The 16,757-nt window shown below is 38.0% G+C and overlaps 2 protein-coding genes across 5 annotated transcripts in view; one reads left to right on the top strand and one right to left on the bottom strand.

Moving 5' to 3' along the window:
* The window catches only part of LOC116287758 (uncharacterized), a 92,475-nt gene that overhangs the window by 52,398 nt on the left and 23,320 nt on the right, over nucleotides 1-16,757 (bottom strand). For 3 of the 4 annotated variants that reach the window (XM_089027346.1, XM_089027345.1, XM_089027348.1), the window contains 6 exons: nucleotides 6,524-6,676; nucleotides 6,329-6,400; nucleotides 3,812-3,943; nucleotides 3,618-3,689; nucleotides 810-941; nucleotides 617-688 (listed from right to left, as the gene is read on the bottom strand). The gene's annotated coding sequence lies outside the window, so the exon portion shown is untranslated. Of the gene's footprint in view, nucleotides 1-616; nucleotides 689-809; nucleotides 942-3,617; nucleotides 3,690-3,811; nucleotides 3,944-6,328; nucleotides 6,401-6,523; nucleotides 6,677-6,804; nucleotides 6,842-16,757 lie in introns of those variants that run through there. The other variant, XM_089027347.1, reaches the window with a different exon arrangement.
* Nucleotides 10,341-11,189, top strand: LOC148912622 (uncharacterized). Its single transcript, XM_089027228.1, has one exon. The coding sequence runs from the start codon at nucleotides 10,341-10,343 to the stop codon at nucleotides 11,187-11,189; it is 849 nt and encodes a 282-aa protein (XP_088883354.1).

The following is a 16,757-nucleotide window of genomic DNA, read 5'->3' on the forward strand; positions in this document are numbered from 1 at the left end:
AGAACAACGCCATATTACTAAATATAATTTATTACTATTATTGTTATCTATTTATTATTGGTTTTCGGTCTCGGGTTTCAGTTTGTGTAGAGTTGTTTGTTAATTTTCTCCTGAATGTTGTTCCTTTTCTTTGTCTCTTTGTGGTATATTTAATTCTTTTTAGTATAATTTCTTGTTGGTTCGTTTTCTCTTCTGGTGATTCAATTTATCCACAAGTTCCTACCATTCTTTAATGAATTTTGTTCCTTTTCTTTGTCTCGTTGTGGTATATTTAATTCTTTTTAGTATAATTTCTTGTTGGTTCGTTTTCTCTTCTGGTGATTCAATTTATCCACAAGTTCCTACCATTCTTTAATGAATTTTGTTCCTTTTCTTTGTCTCGTTGTGGTATATTTAATTCTTTTTAGTATAATTTCTTGTTGGTTCGTTTTCTCTTCTGTGTTCGAGGGTTTATCTACGTTTTCCTTCGCAAATATCTTACTATGGCGTTAATTTGCATGGTAGCCTGAGCTGTGAAATCACTCTCAACATGCTCGAAATAAAATACATAAAATACATGGTTCTTTCAATGCTTGAATCAAGGACTAAACCCGGCGACACCCCAAACACATCTTACCTTCACTTCAAGGTATTCAGTTAAACTCTAAGCACCTCTAACTAGACGTCTTGGTTGGTTTTCTTCGGTATTCTAGAAGTGAAAACACAATATCAAGGCGGAAATACATGTTGTTATGTCATCTTGAGCAAAATCTAAACCATTTGAACTTTGATATTCAAACTAAACTATCGCTAATAAATGGATTTCTTACCTGGAAGTAAATTCTCTTGTGCTTTTTTCTCGACAAAAACACAGTATAATGTTTGGCATATGATGTCGCAATAGCCAACTTCGTCAATTAAATTCGGTTGAGTGGTCAAGCACCAAATATTTTGAGTGGAGGCTGTGGGAAGCAATAATAGAATGGCATCATTGTTTTGAACCAACCCCGGAGCTAGCCTTGAGATATTCAGATTATTTCGTGTTCGATTGTTCAACAGTCTTAGTTGGAGTTATATTATTAGAGAGAAAACGAATGTTTTTACAGACTAAGATAGACATCAGTTTTCTAATTACTATTGCTTATCGTATGAAAACAAGATAAAGAATGATCAATTAGCTATGTAATTAGCTATTAGATATGTAAAAGTATCAAGATTTCAGCAAGGCTAGCATCACGCACAAGTTTAGATAATGGTATGCATTGAATTCACAAGTAAACCTTAGCTCCTCCCATTAGCATTGGTACCTGTGGTTACGCCCTACACACCTTTTACCCCTTTGCTCAGTTATTTTAGCACTATTCTTTTAAACCTTATGATAAATAAAATATACATAAATAAATCCACTTTATTTATGTCTCAATGTATTTGCTTTCGGAGGTAATTGGGGAGACAAATTAGAAACTGAAATAGATAATTATCAAACTCATTAATAATTCATGAGGAAAACACAACAGAAATCACGACCGTGAAGAGTGTTGTAAATCTGATACAAAACTGTGTTCATTTGCATAAACTTTAAGTTGGATTTTCTTGCCCAAATTCACTTTAATTTTGAAAATTTAGTAAAACACAAAGGAAGTACCCTAGACGTTTGATAAGTCATATACAGTATTCGCGTCCGTGTTGTATCAGATATACAATCACTCGGCTACGCCTCGTGGTTGCATATCTGATCAACACGGCCACTCATACTGTATATATTACATAGAAACTTAATACTGCTAAAAAAATCCCAACTGGCAAGGAAGCAATGCAGTTGGCTATTTATAAGCATGGTCGAGAAACTGAATTTGAACTAATCAGGAATCAGGACAAATACAGTCTCAGGTAGTCGCCACGGCGGGACTCGAACCGAAACCGACGCTATGACCACTCGACCATGCTTACTCCTTAAGTATTCCTTGATAGAAATATTCCTGAAGCCTTTCCTACACATTTACAATATATTCATATATTAACTTTAGTTTAATCTATGTTTAATTCCAAGATTTTCACTCGTACTACTCCTCATTAGAATATCATACACATTGATTATAGACTAAAACCTGTCATAGAATTATTATAAATACAGCTTGTGAAATAAGTTCAACACAGAGAGTAGAGTAAAGATCCCGAAGCTCAGACAGAGAGCGAGCGGTCGTCCCATAACAGTTCTATCAATCATTATTATCAACCATGTTCTTGTGGCTCTGCCATCGGATATTGCATGGAGCCACTGACAAACAAGCAAAAACTAAAATCATTTGGCTCCGCCTCCTTAATACAATACTCCTGGTATCAAATTCGGTATTAATGGCTGGAAACGCAAATTGAATTTCATGCAAGAAAGACAAGTCGACCACTCGCGACTTCGTCTTTCACTCGCTACGATCTTCAAATTCTCGCTTCACTCGAATAAAAAAACTGCTCGGAATACAAGAAAGGTCGAGTTTGGGCAAATGTACCCGAAACACGGCATAAACACGGACACGGTCACTCCAAGGACTCGTCATTGCCAGACTATGATTCACATTGCGTTTCCTAGCGTTACCCTTTGCTTTCTGATTTGCGCATTATAATTCACTTTGTATAAAAATAATTCAGGAATATTCTGCCAACGCCCCCACTGTATGACCCCATGGCGTCAGATAAAAAAACCAATCGAATATAAATTGAGAATGAAAGGAAAAAAGAAAAAAGAAAAAAGAAAAAAGACACTTTTTGTATAAAAAATAATTTCAATTTAGATCCATTTGTCCAAAATCTTAATAATCTATTACGATGTTTCGTCTCTGACCTGATGCATGACATGTAGTTAGCTTGGCAAAGCGTTTTTTATTTTCAAAAGCATACTTTGGTTAATAAAAGTACTCTGAAATAGTGAAGCCATTTTAAACTGTTTCCACAGATTTTCTTGTATGAACTGCATTCAATAATCAAGAATACAAGAATCAAATATGTTATGATTTATCCGAATTACCATAAGGCTTCCAGTGCAAGCTATGGAGAATGCATGGATGATTATACTGTCATTTTTTTATGCAAAAGAGTTGCTACGGTGTGCGATTAGGCTGAACTTTTCAAATTATGAGAGGTTAAACAATCTATCAAGAAATCATTAGAACTAACGTAAGATCATTATTATTAAAACTAAGCACAGATGAATATGAAGATCAATGCTGACTAGCACTATTATAGTGTATAAAACAATGAATAAAGAAGAACAACGCCATATTACTAAATATAATTTATTACTATTATTGTCAGTATCTATTTATTATTGATTTTCGGTCTCGGGTTTCAGTTTGTGTAGAGTTGTTTGTTAATTTTCTCCTGAATTTTGTCCCTTTTCTTTATCTTGTTGTGGTATATTTAATTCTTTTTAGTATAGTTTCTTTTTGGTTCGTTTTCTCTTCTCTGTTTGAAGGTTTATCTACGTTTTTCCTTCACAAATATCTCACTATGGCGTTAATTTGCATGGTAGCCTGAGCTGTGAAATCACTCTCAACATGCTCGAAATAAAATACATAAAATACATGGTTCTTTCAATGCTTGTATCAAGGACTAAATCCGGCGACACCCCAAACACATCTTACCTTCACTTCAAGGTATTCAGTTAAACTCTAAGCACCTCTAACTAGACGCCTTGGTTGGTTTTCTTCGGTATTCTAGAAGTGAAAACACACAATATCAAGGCGGAAATACATGTTGTTATCTCATCTTGAGCAAAATCTAAACCATTTGAACTTTGATATCAAACTCAACTATCGCTAATATATGGATTTCTTACCTGGAAGTAAATTCTCTTGTGCTTTTTTCTCGACAAAAACACAGTATAATGTTTGGCATACGATGTCACAATGGCCAACTTCGTCAATTAAATTTGGTTGAGTGGTCAAGCACCAAATATTTTGAGTGGAGGCTGTGGGAAGCAATAACATAATGGCATCATTGTTTTGAATCAACCCCGGAGCTACCCTCGATATATTAGTCAGATTATTTCGTGTTCGATTGTTCAACAGTCTTAGCTGGAGTTATGTTATTAGAGAGAAAACGAATGTTGTTACAGACTAAGATAGACATCAGTTTTCTAATTACTATTGCTTATCGTATGAAAACAAGATAAAGAATGATCAATTAGCTATGTAATTAGCTATTAGATATGTAAAAGTATCAAGATTTCAGCAAGGCTAACATCACGCACAAGTTTAGATAATGGTATTCATTGAATTCACAAGTAAACTTCTTAGCTCCTCCCATTAGCATTGGTACCTGTGGTTACGCCCTACACACCTTTTACCCCTTTGCTCAGTTATTTTCGCACAAATCTTTTAAACCTTATGATAAATAAATTGAAAATAAATAAATCCACTTTATTTACGTCTCAATGTATTTATCTCTTCTATTTACAAGCATGGTCGAGAAAATGAATTTGAACTAATCAAAAACCAGGACAAATACAGTTTCAGCTTGTGGCCACAGCGAGAATCGAACTCGGCACCAACGGATTGCGAAACCGACGCTATGACCACTCGACCATACTTCCTCCTTAAGTATTCCTTGATAGAAATATTCGTTTAGCCTTTCATACACATTTACAATATATTCATATATTAACTTTAGTTTAAGCTATGTTTAATTCCAAGATTTTCACTCGTACTACTCCTCATTAGAATATCATACTTAGGAATTTACTTATTCTTTTAGCCAATCATGGTTCAACGATATTCTCACATTGATTAGAGATCATAGAATTATTGTAAATACAGCTTATGAAATAAGTTCAACACAGAGATAGTAGAGTAAAGATCCCGAAGCTCAGAGCGAGAGCGAGCGGTCGTCCCATAACAGTTCTATCAACCATTATTATCAACCATGTTTTTGTGGCTCTGCCATCGGATATTGCATGAGCCACTGACAAATAAGCAAAAACTAAAATCATTTGGCTCCGCCTTCTGAAAACAATACTCCTGGTATCAAATTCGGTAATGGCTGGAAACGCAAATTGAATTTCCTGCAAGAAAGACAAGTCGACCACTCGCGACTTTGTCTCTCACTCGCTACGATCGTCAAATTCTCGCTTCACTCGAATAAAAAAGATGCTCGGAATACAAGAAAGGTCGAGTTTGGGCAAATGTACCCGAAACACGGCATAAACACGGACACGGTCACTCCAAGGACTCGTCATTGCCAGACTATGATTCACATTGCGTTTCCTAGCGTTACCCTTTGCTTTCTGATTTGCGCATTATAATGCGTTCACTTTGTATAAAAATAATTCAGGAATATTCTGCCAACGCCCCCACTGTATGACCCCATGGCGTCAGATAAAAAAAACCAATCGAATATAAATTGAGAATGAAAGGAAAAAAGAAAAAAGAAAAAGAAAAAAGAAAAAAGACACTTTTTGTATAAAAAATAATTTCAATTTAGATCCATTTGTCCAAAATCTTAATACTCTATTACGATGTTTCGTCTCTGACCTGATGCATGACATGTAGTTAGCTTGGCAAAGCGTTTTTTATTTTCAAAAGCATACTTTGGTTAATAAAAGTACTCTGAAATAGTGAAGCCATTTTAAACTGTTTCCACAGATTTACTCGTATGAACTGCATTCAATAATCAAGAATACAACAATCAGATATGTTATGATTTATCAGTTACCATAAGTCTTCCAGTGCAAGCTATGGAGAATGCATGGATGATTATACTGTCATTTTTTATGCCAAACAGCTTCTACGGTGTGCGATTAAGCTGAACTTTTCAAATTATGACAGGTTAACAATCTATCGAGATATCATTAGAACTAACGTAAGATCGTTATTATTAAAACTAAGCACAGAGAAATATGAAGATCAATGCCGACTAGCACTATTATAGTATATAAAACAATGAATAAAGAAGAACAACGCCATATTACTAAATATAATTTATTAATATTATTGTTATCTATTTATTATTAGTTCCCGGTCTCGCTTTTCAGTTTGTGTAGAGTTGATTGTTGATTTTCTACTGTGCTTCAAGGGTTTTTCTCCTGAATATTTCCTGAATTTCGAAATTGACTGAATTCTAAGATTTGCCACTGTTGAATCCCATTAATTTAATCTTCTTTGTTCGTTTTCTCTTCTGTGTTCGAGGGATTATCTACATTTTTCCTTCGCAAATATCTTACTATGGCGTTAATTGGCATGGTAGCCTGAGCTGTGAAATCACTCTCAACATGCTCGAAATAAAATACATAAAATACATGGTTCTTTCAGTGCTTGAATCAAGGACTAAACCCGGCGAGACCTCAAACACATCTTACCTTCACTCCAAGATGTTCAGTTTAACTTTAAGCACCTCTAACTAGATGCCTTGGTTGGTTTTCTTCGGTATTCTAGAAGTGAAAACACACAATATCAAGGCGGAAATACATGTTGTTATGTCATCTTGAGCAAAAGCTAAACCATTTGAACTTTGATATTCAAACTAAACTATCGCTAATAAATGGATTTCTTACCTAGAAGCAAATTTCCTTGTGGAAATTGAATAGCTTGTGCTTTCTTACTCGACAAAAACACAGTATAATGTTTGGCATATGATGTCGCAATGGCCAACTTCGTCAATTAAATTTGGTTGAGTGGTCAAGCACCAAATATTTTGAGTGGAGGCTCTGGGAAGCAATAATATAATGGAAAGATATAACTAGCTAAAAACTAGTGTGAGCTGCGTCGGTGTTTCTAATGAAACAGTAATGATGAAAAGGTAAATTATACACCGTGAAAAGATGAAACAACTTACTGACGTTTCGGACGCTAGTCCTTCTTGTAACATTATATGATATTGTGTGACAATGCATCTTTGTTTAACTAGTTACGTTATAGTTAATCACATGATTGTAATCGTATATATATATACACATGTACGCCAGATATATATCAGTTCGCGTACTGTTCAATACATGTAGTATAGAGTCAAGATAAACAAATAAATCGAGACATAACCAACCGAAGACTATCACATGGATGTCAGAACCGGGATCAGTTAACTTACTTCGAAGAACCTATTCGTAAAGCCAAGTCTTCGAGAGATTACACCCAGGGATTACACAACAATAACACCGAGGTCAATTTTCAAGTCGCCGCCACGCATCATCGTATTCATTAGTATTTACATCGTATTGTTCAGCAAATCCAGTACGAGAATGGGAGATCTTTCAGGCTTCAAAGCCCCAAAGATGGATTGGTCGTCTGGACCAGATTTATATAACCGTTTCAAGCGTTTTAAACAGAAATGCGAACTCATGTTTGATGGGCCATTGAAGGGCAAAACTAAAGAGCAAAGGATTAACTACCTACTGTTATGGTCAGGAGACTATGGACTAGATCTATACAACACTTGGACATTGGACGAGGAAGAGCACAAGGACATAAATGGATATTGGAAGAGATTTGAGGATCATGTTAAGCCACAAGCAAACCATATCTTGAACAGATTTAATTTACGTAATGTGAGACAAAACGGCAGACCGCTAGACGTCTTTCTGACAGAAGCACAACTCATCGTACAAAGTTGTGGATTTCCCGTCGAACTACGAGATGAAATGCTGAGAGACACTCTAGTTTTTGGCACTGGCTATGAGACTGTTAGAAAGAAATGCATTGCAGAGGGAAATTCATTGACGTTCCAGAGAGCGAGGGAAATCGCACGAACCGAAGAAGCAACACGTGAACAACTTGTCGCGATGAGCAACGCAAGCCATGAAGTAAATGCTCTAAAGGGTCCACAGCGACAAACGCAAAATCAACGCAAGTATGAACAGTACCCTACGAATAAAGAAACTAAATCGACGACCAAATCCACGTGTCACCGTTGCGGGAATGAACAGCACACAGCAAACCGGAAATGCCCCGCCAGCGGTGTCGAATGTCATTACTGCCACAGACGAGGACATTTCAGTAAGATGTGTAACAAGCGCAGACAAGTACACGAAATAAACGAGGAACCAAGTCCTGAACACTGTGAAGAAGATTTTAAAAGATTCTTTATGGGATCGCTTGAAGTCAACGGGTTACAGAGTTCAAGTCGCAACAAAGTGATTACAACCGTTAACGTCACAACACGGCCATTCCACAAGAAAATGACAAGGTTATCATGTAAACTTGATACGGGCGCAGAGACCAACGTTACGTCTAAAACAGACTTCGACAAGATAATCGCTTTACCGAAAGATAAAGTACTCGGGCCACCACATATTCTAACCGCGTATGGTGGACAGGAAATCCGTTGTATCGGTACATGTGAACTGTACGTACACTACAATGGGAATACTATGAAGGTACCCTTTACTGTAACAGATGTACAAGGGCCTGCCATGCTTGGATGCAACACGTGCGAACAACTTGGACTCGTTACAATCAACTGCAGCATTGAAACATTCAACAAGCAAAAAGGAAAGTTGCAAGACAACCGTCCTCTAACCAAAGAGAGACTCATACATGAATACAAAGACCGTTTTGAAGGTATTGGTACCTTTGAAATGAAGCCATACCACATCACCTTGGACCCAAGAGCAGAGCCGGTCGTTCACCCTCCTAGAGCAGTACCTATACATTTACGCGAACGTTTCAAAGCCGAACTTGACAACATGGAGGAACTTGGAGTTATAGAAGCAGTAAATGAGCCTACAGACTGGGTCGACAGTGTAGTCCTGAACGAGACAGTCAACGACAAGGGTGAGATAACAAAGCTATGAGTGTGCCTGTACCCCAGGGACCTCAACAAATGGGTAAAGCGAGAGCACTACCACTCTAGGACGATAGACGATGTAGTAAGCCAACTACATAATGCTAAATTCTTTAGTATTGTTGATGCCACGAAGGGCTACTGGCATGTGCCTCTTGACAAAGAGAGCTCGCTGCTCACCACGTTTAACACCCCATTCGGCCGGTATCGATTCACGCGAATGCCATTTGGACTAAACGTATCGCAAGACATTTTCCAAAAGGAACTCGACTCATCCCTAGAAGGCCTGCAAGGTGTTACAGGCATCGCCGACGACAACTTCGTGTATGGCAAAACAGAGAAAGAACATGACGACAACTTAGCCAAATTAATGTGCCGCGCAAGAGAGAAGGGCATAAAGTTCAATAAAGACAAAGTGCAAGTCAAATGCAAAGAAGTGAGTTTTTTTGGACACACATGGACACCTGAAGGGATTAAGCCAGATACAAAGAAAATATCAGCCATATTGAACATGCAACCACCGCAAAGCGTCAAGGATTTACAGAGCTTCTTGGGCCTTGTTAATTACTTGACAAGGTACTCCAGCCGTCTAGCGACAATCACAGCACCACTAAGAGAACTGACCAAAGCTGAAACAGCTTTTGTTTGGGATACAGAACAGGATAAAGCCTTCCAGGATGTCAAGAAAGAAATCGCATCAGCTCCAATACTCCGGTACTTCGACAAGAATGCTGAGACAACTATTCAAACAGATGCGTCGCAGAAGGGACTAGGCGCAGTCCTCCTACAAAATGGCCAACCAGTATGCTACGCATCGAAAGCACTCACAGATACAGAATCAAACTACAGTAACATTGAGAGAGAGACGCTAGGCGTGGTATGGGGCCTAGAAAGATTTCATTATTTTATATATGGGAAGCACTGCAAGATAGAAACTGACCACAAACCTCTTGAGTCAATCTTCAAAAAGAAACTCGCTAGCTGCCCCCCGAGGCTACAACGATTGGTGCTCCGCGCATTGAAGTATGACGTCACAGTTACATACGTTAAAGGAGCTAATGTCCCCATTGCAGACGCCCTCTCGAGAATCACTCCACAAACAGGGCCAACCATTGGAGAACTACCAAGAATAGATGTCCACTGCATCACAAAGACCCTACCTGCCTCGCCTACAAAACTTAAACAGATCAGAGAAGAGACAGCAAGGGATTCTACCATGTCGCTTCTCAGAGAAACCGTGTTTAGAGGATGGCCTGATCAGAGAGGTAATTGTCCAGCAGCTCTACTAGACTATTGGAATTTTCGAGAGGAACTTACTATCGAAGATGGTATCCTCCTTAAGCAAGACCGAATCATCGTCCCACCCAAGCTACGTGCTGACATCTTACGCGCCCTCCACCAAGGCCACCTAGGCATCGAAAAGTGTCTTCTCAGAGCACGATCATGTGTATTCTGGCCTGGAATAACGAAAGATATAACGCAAATAGTTGAACAATGTGAACCATGTCAGAGATATCAATAAAAAGAACCAAAGAGAACCAATCTTGCAAGCTGATACACCCAGCCGACCATGGGAAACACTCAGTTCTGACATGTTTGAGTACAGAGGTAGGCACTACCTACTAGTGGCTGACCAATACAGCAAGTTCCCAGTCATACGTTACCTCACAGGTACTACCTCAGCAGCCGTCATCAGCCACCTGAAGAGTATATTCGCAGAGCATGGTATTCCATCACGCCTTATAACTGACAACGGACCGCAGTACAACTGCAAAGAATTCAGTTCGTTTACAGCAACATATGGTATAGACCATGTGACAAGCTCACCTTTGTACCCACAGTCAAACGGTTTTGCTGAGAGAATGGTGCAAATCATAAAAAACATCCTGAAGAAGTGTGACGAGCGAGGTGAGGACCCATACTTGGGGATCCTTTCGTACAGGACAACACCAGTCAACAATAACCTCAAGTCACCAGCAGAACTTCTTAACAGTCGAAAGTTCAAGACCACTTTACCAGCTGCACAAAGAGCATTCCAGACTGGAAATGATAGGGACCAGATCAGAGAGAGTCTACTTGACCGACAAGAACAGCAGAGTAAATACTATAACCGTACCACTGGAAGAGTACAACAACCCTTATATGGTGGGCAACCAGTGCGCATGTATGATCACAGATGGAAGACATGGGAGCCAGCAGTAGTACAGCAACAAGCTAGAGAACCAAGGTCGTACCTTGTGAAAAGGCATGATAATGAAACTGTATATCGCAGAACAAGGTCTGACTTGCGACCGGATACAGCAGTACAAGAGCAAGATACACCACCAAAACCACCAGCAGATGGCCAAGTACCACAAAGTACTAGTGGCATGGACACGCCCTCGAACTACACAACTAGATATGGACGGGTTGTCAAACCAACAACAAAGTTTGAATTGTAGTTCGTCGAGAGGAGGATGTAACATTATATGATATTGTGTGACAATGCATCTTTGTTTAACTAGTTACGTTATAGTTAATCACATGATTGTAATCGTATATATATATACACATGTACGCCAGATATATATCAGTTCGCGTACTGTTCAATACATGTAGTATAGAGTCAAGATAAACAAATAAATCGAGACATAACCAACCGAAGACTATCACACTTCTCTTTTACTCCGACGAAGGACTAGCGTCCGAAACGTCAGTAAGTTGTTTCATCTTTTCACGGTGTATAATTTACCTTTTCATCATTACTGTAATAATATAATGGCATTATTGTTTTGATGAATCCCCGGAGTTAGCCTCGATATATTCAAATTATTTCGTGTTCCATCATTCAACTGGAATATCGAAAACGGGCAAAAGAAATGAAGTCGTATTTTAGTTTGCTGTTAATAGATCGAGCTCACATGACATCGGGGTTTGGTTGTAGTAAAAGTCTACAATAATGGTACTTAATAGCGCAGCACACAGATTCTAAAACTAGCTTAAAAACTCAGACAAACATAGCATTCTGTTTAACCGTGACAGCATTATATATACGAACCGATTTAATTATCTTTACTAAAAGTTGGAATAATAACCCATGTAAACTAAGATTTACTTCGATTGGCTATGAAAATTATCTGCTGAAAGTAAAGTATAAGTTTGTTTGTCTGAGTTTCGCCTGTGTCTTCGTTTTGATGACGTCATTTTTGCGCTGCGCTATTGCATATGGAGCGATGTATACTCTTATGAATGAGTACAAAGGGACCAATGTGAATAGAATACTTCCCGTGCCAATAAATATTTTTAGGTCAAGCACAATAATGGAATTGATCAAACCTAGCCTGCGTAGCGGCCCAAAGGGAAGGGAAGGGGGACTGGGGAGAGGAAGTTCCGTCACAGCCAAATAAAAACGAAATACCCATATAAGGAAAGAAAAATTAATAGTTTATTTTCAATGAATATTTGTTTGAGTCGTGTATTTTACAAGTGAGAAAATCTAATCTTTTAAAATTAATGCAAATATGATAAAAGCTATAATACACCCTTGGTGCCTACCACGTGACCACGTGTCAAAACTGCGTGACATGTTGCCTCGCGTGAAATCGACTTAGGTCTTCTGGTATTTCATAAAGCAGTAGAATGCACGCAACGAATTAAATTATTCAAATTAATGTCAAATGTTAACCCACTGGTCACGTGATTTTCCACTATCACGTGGTTTTAAATGCCTTGATATACATATCATAGCTCACACGCTTGATAATTTTTGTTAGAAAGAAACCCTTCCCGGCGATAAAATATCGATTAGTGTCGACGAGAAGTCGATTACTTATCGAAAAAGAACCGATTGTCCAAACCATCCGCAGCCTGTATTTTAAAAAGCTTTTTAAAGCTTGAGTCGTTTCGCTAAAGCCGCGATGTATACATAACGACAGCTCTTTAATTAATAATTATTAATAGTTATTACTATTTTTAATAGGATTCACCCTGGTAGCTTTGAAAGTGTTGATTCGATACTTGATCATACTGGTCACAGATCCAAGAGATCTCATTCAAATTGAACAAGCAGTCATAGTGTGGACCGTTTTCACGAGGCAGCCATGTTGGCTGGATCAAAAGGATTTCCCCCTTGTAGCCTCGAATTAACATGGCTTCCACGTGACAATGGTCTATTAGCACTTCCGAGGCGGAGGAAAAAGACTGGGTCGAGTTTACATTGCAGTGCATTGTGGGACTATTTTAGGGGACGAAACTAGACGCCATCTTGGAAATATGTCCCCCAAAACAGCCCCACAATGCACTGCAATGTAAACTCGACCCAGTCTTTTCCATCAAACTTGGAATTGCTAATAACAACACAGATGAGAGAGCTTAGCTTTTGGATAGGGATCACTCCCCTTCAAACCTTTATAGAAAAAAATCGATTTTTATAAGCTAAACTCAACTTATCTTCAAAGATGCTATATTGATCCCTAGTATCCATAGCAACAGTATACGAGTTAGTCGAATCCGTGGTAACCGTAACCAATAGCCACGGAACGTTTTATAGATCTCAAAAAAAAAATCATGCATCGAATCCAATTCACCCTATCGTACTTATATATTAAAGTACTCGTACTATAACATCTAAAATCCCATTAGCATTTTATTAATGCGATTTGAGGCTGCGTTTCTTTTTGTCAGCGGACTTCTCATTGGTGTTTCTTTTAAAGTGTTCTTTTAAGATACTCGGCAGATTGTCAAAAGCTGCTTTCTTGATCTCTTCGCTTAGCTCAGCGCTTCGTTTTCTAATATGTTTCTTGGCTTTCTTGGCGTCTTCTTTGAGGACAGGAAGGTCGAGGATGGCCTTCTCGGCCTCGGAGGCCTGGGGAGCAACGACTACGTGTGTGGCACCGTAATCCCCGATCTTATGTCGAAGCTTCTTGATGAATGCTAGATGAAAAATGGCGGTTTTAGTAGTTGCTTTAAAATAAATAAGTAAATACAGTTTATAATAGTTCCCTTCACAGTTCCCTGCGCCACCTTGAAAGGTAGCAGTGCCTTTGCACCGGAGCGAGAAGAACGGTGAGCTTGCAATGAAAGAGAAATACAAATAATTGTCCAAGGTGTTAAAAAAGGTTTTTTTATACAAGCTCACCGTTCGTCTCGCTCCAATGCAGAGGTACGGCTACCTTTCAAAATGGCGCAAGGAACTGTGAAGGGGACTATTATCCTTGTTTTACACTTGATAAGTACTTTATAGGTACTGACTAAGAAACATAAGGGGTATTAGTAGACTTTTTATCCGAATTCGTGTAATGCCGCTGTCCTCCTTGATTACAGACTCATTTACTAATGATGAGTCTCATTTCAGCGACAGAATATTCACAAATACCAGTGGTAAATAGAACTGTGTCATAAGGGTTTTCCCAGGTATTTCCTCTCTCCGTAAAACTCAACATGTGAGTTTGATTGCTGTATGTCGTAAATATTAGCCACTCCGAAATTGAGGAAAGACTGGGTCGAGTTGGCATTGCAATGCATTGTGGGGCTATTACAGACTTCATCTTGGAAATATGTCCCATAAAGCTGATCAGTATACTGAGATTGCAATCACGATTTTTCGCGCAATGCTTTTTCGCATACATTTCATACATTTTATGGGGTTTTAAAAATGCCAAACGGAATGAAGGAACAAGCATTTTGACATTCGCAAAAGTTTGCCATGTTTTGAGCTGATTTCAATTCATTGCAGCTTAAAATGACTAATTTTTTTCAGCGTTGCACGAACGATCGCCATTGCAAATCGTGTCGTGTAACATCAGCTTAGAGCAGTCGACAATGCACTTCAATGCCAAACTCGACCCAGTTTCTCCTCCTCAACCTCGAAATGGCTATTGTTGGATTTCACTTGACGTCATTTCCTGTCTCGTGTGGAATGTTCATCAAGTTTTTAACAAAATTCTTTCTAGCTTGCAGCACATGTTGCCGGGTCAGTGTTTTGAACGGTGCAATTGTCCTATTTCACTATGACGTCACTGCTTGTTTATGTGGGGGATAGAATCGCCAAATCCAATAGAAAATTCAACAAAATTTGCTCCTAGCGAAACAGTTTAATCTAACATGGCCTGGTTTTCAGATATAATATGTGTTAATAGCGGAGCTCAAGCGCGGAGCACCATAGGTATAGAATATGGTAAACTATGCAACTCGGTTTTCGTGGTCATCGCATGGAAACCCTGTGCGTAACGCTAAAAGTGTCGCCCGCCAGGTGTACATCACGTTTCTGATTGGTCGAGCTTTCAAATCACGCGACTTTTTTTTAACGAGCTTTTTAACTATCATTTTTTTGTAAATATTGCAACAACGAAACAAAAAATTATTGAAGAAATCATGGAAAAAAAGAATTCGCCACAGTGTGAAGATAGAGGTTAGGACATTTTCTATTTTGTTTTATTTAGTGTAGATAGCATAGCTACAACATTACCGGAAAACGAGCAACAAACTAGCATGACGAACGAGCGAAAAAAGTACTTGTTTTGTTCTTATGGTGAGAGTATGTAGTTCATACATGATATAAAATAATCATTTGAAAAAGCACTTTTTGAATTCCACAAATAGACAAATCCAAGAGTTTTTTGACAAAGTTTAAAGCTAAATAACATTCCTAAAATTACCGGCAAACGAGCAACGAACTACAATTACAGACGTGCAAAAAAAGTGTACCTGTTTTGCTATTATAGTGGTAAGAGTTCTTTCATTTTGAATTTCATTCAATAATTTTATATCTTTCTACAGATAATTTATATAAATATTGAATGAGTTTTGAAATTACACCAAATATCCAACTGTTTATTGAGCTTTTCGACCTAGCGCTTCCAAGGACCATCACACTACCGCAATACAAGGAGCCAGTATGGCCAACATTGGCCCAAGTCAACTTTCTCTGAATATGGTAACAGATCAACTCATGAAGGACTCTGGAAGGCATTGCAGCCCTTAGCAAACTGGATAAGTACATTTTATTTAATATATTTTATTTAGATTCTTTGAGTGATATATTTTCTCCCACTATATACATACATATATATAGCGGACTAGACATTACCGTTATATAATTATATAATATATATAGCAACTAAAGATAGTCAAATACAACAGTTTCTGTTATACATATGACCATCCCATTGCGGTTGGGTATTTGGAATATTCACGGGTACAAAAGTAGAGAATTTGGCAATAAATTAAAATTACAAGAAGTCAAAAATGACATTGACAAATATGATATATATGGGATAGCAGAAACTCACTCAGATCCTGAAAGTGATCTAGAAATGGCCTCATTTAAATGTTACACAAAATGTAGACCTAAGTCTAAATACAAAAAGCATGGAGGCATATCACTATATGTGAGATCTGAAATTACTAAAGGTGTTACACTAATTAACATAAATAACGACAATGTTATTTGGTGTAAATTAGATAAAAAATACTTCAATATGCCCAACAACATCTACATAGGTACAATCTATTTTAGTCCAACATCTTATGAAAATTCAAAAGGAGAAGATTACTTATCGGATTTAGAAAATGATGTTGTTAGGCTATCCAGCAAAGGAGATATAATAATTCAAGGCGATTTTAATGCCAGAACTGGCAATTTACAAGAATTTATTATAGATGATGAAGATAGACAAATTTTCTGCGAGTCTTTACCCGAGGATTATGTATCTGACATTTCAAACGTGAGACAATCTTGAGATAACAGTGTCACGGATTCTAGAGGTACATCTTTGATAGAATTCTGTACCGAAAATAACTTTAGAATACTAAATGGTCGAACAACTGGAGATAGCAGAGGAAAGCGAACCTGTTATCAATACAATGGCAGTAGCCTCGTTGATTATGTCATTGCCAGTCAAAATTTATTACAAGGCATTCGTTATTTTAAAGTACATGATCTTAAACCACACCTTTCAGACCACTGCCAACTATCATATAACATAAATATTAGGCGACCCAGAGATACCCAACCCGGCCTGAAGCACATA

Source organism: Actinia tenebrosa, unplaced genomic scaffold, assembly GCF_029948245.1.
Source record: "Actinia tenebrosa isolate PJP-AT-01 unplaced genomic scaffold, QUT_ActTen_1.0 PGA_scaffold11__36_contigs__length_13525064, whole genome shotgun sequence".
Classification (NCBI taxonomy): domain Eukaryota; kingdom Metazoa; phylum Cnidaria; class Anthozoa; order Actiniaria; family Actiniidae; genus Actinia; species Actinia tenebrosa.

Bases quoted from the DNA above. Each gene is read 5' to 3' on its own strand.
- LOC148912622 (XM_089027228.1), top strand. From the start codon at position 10,341: ATGTTTGAGTACAGAGGTAGGCACTACCTACTAGTGGCTGACCAATAC.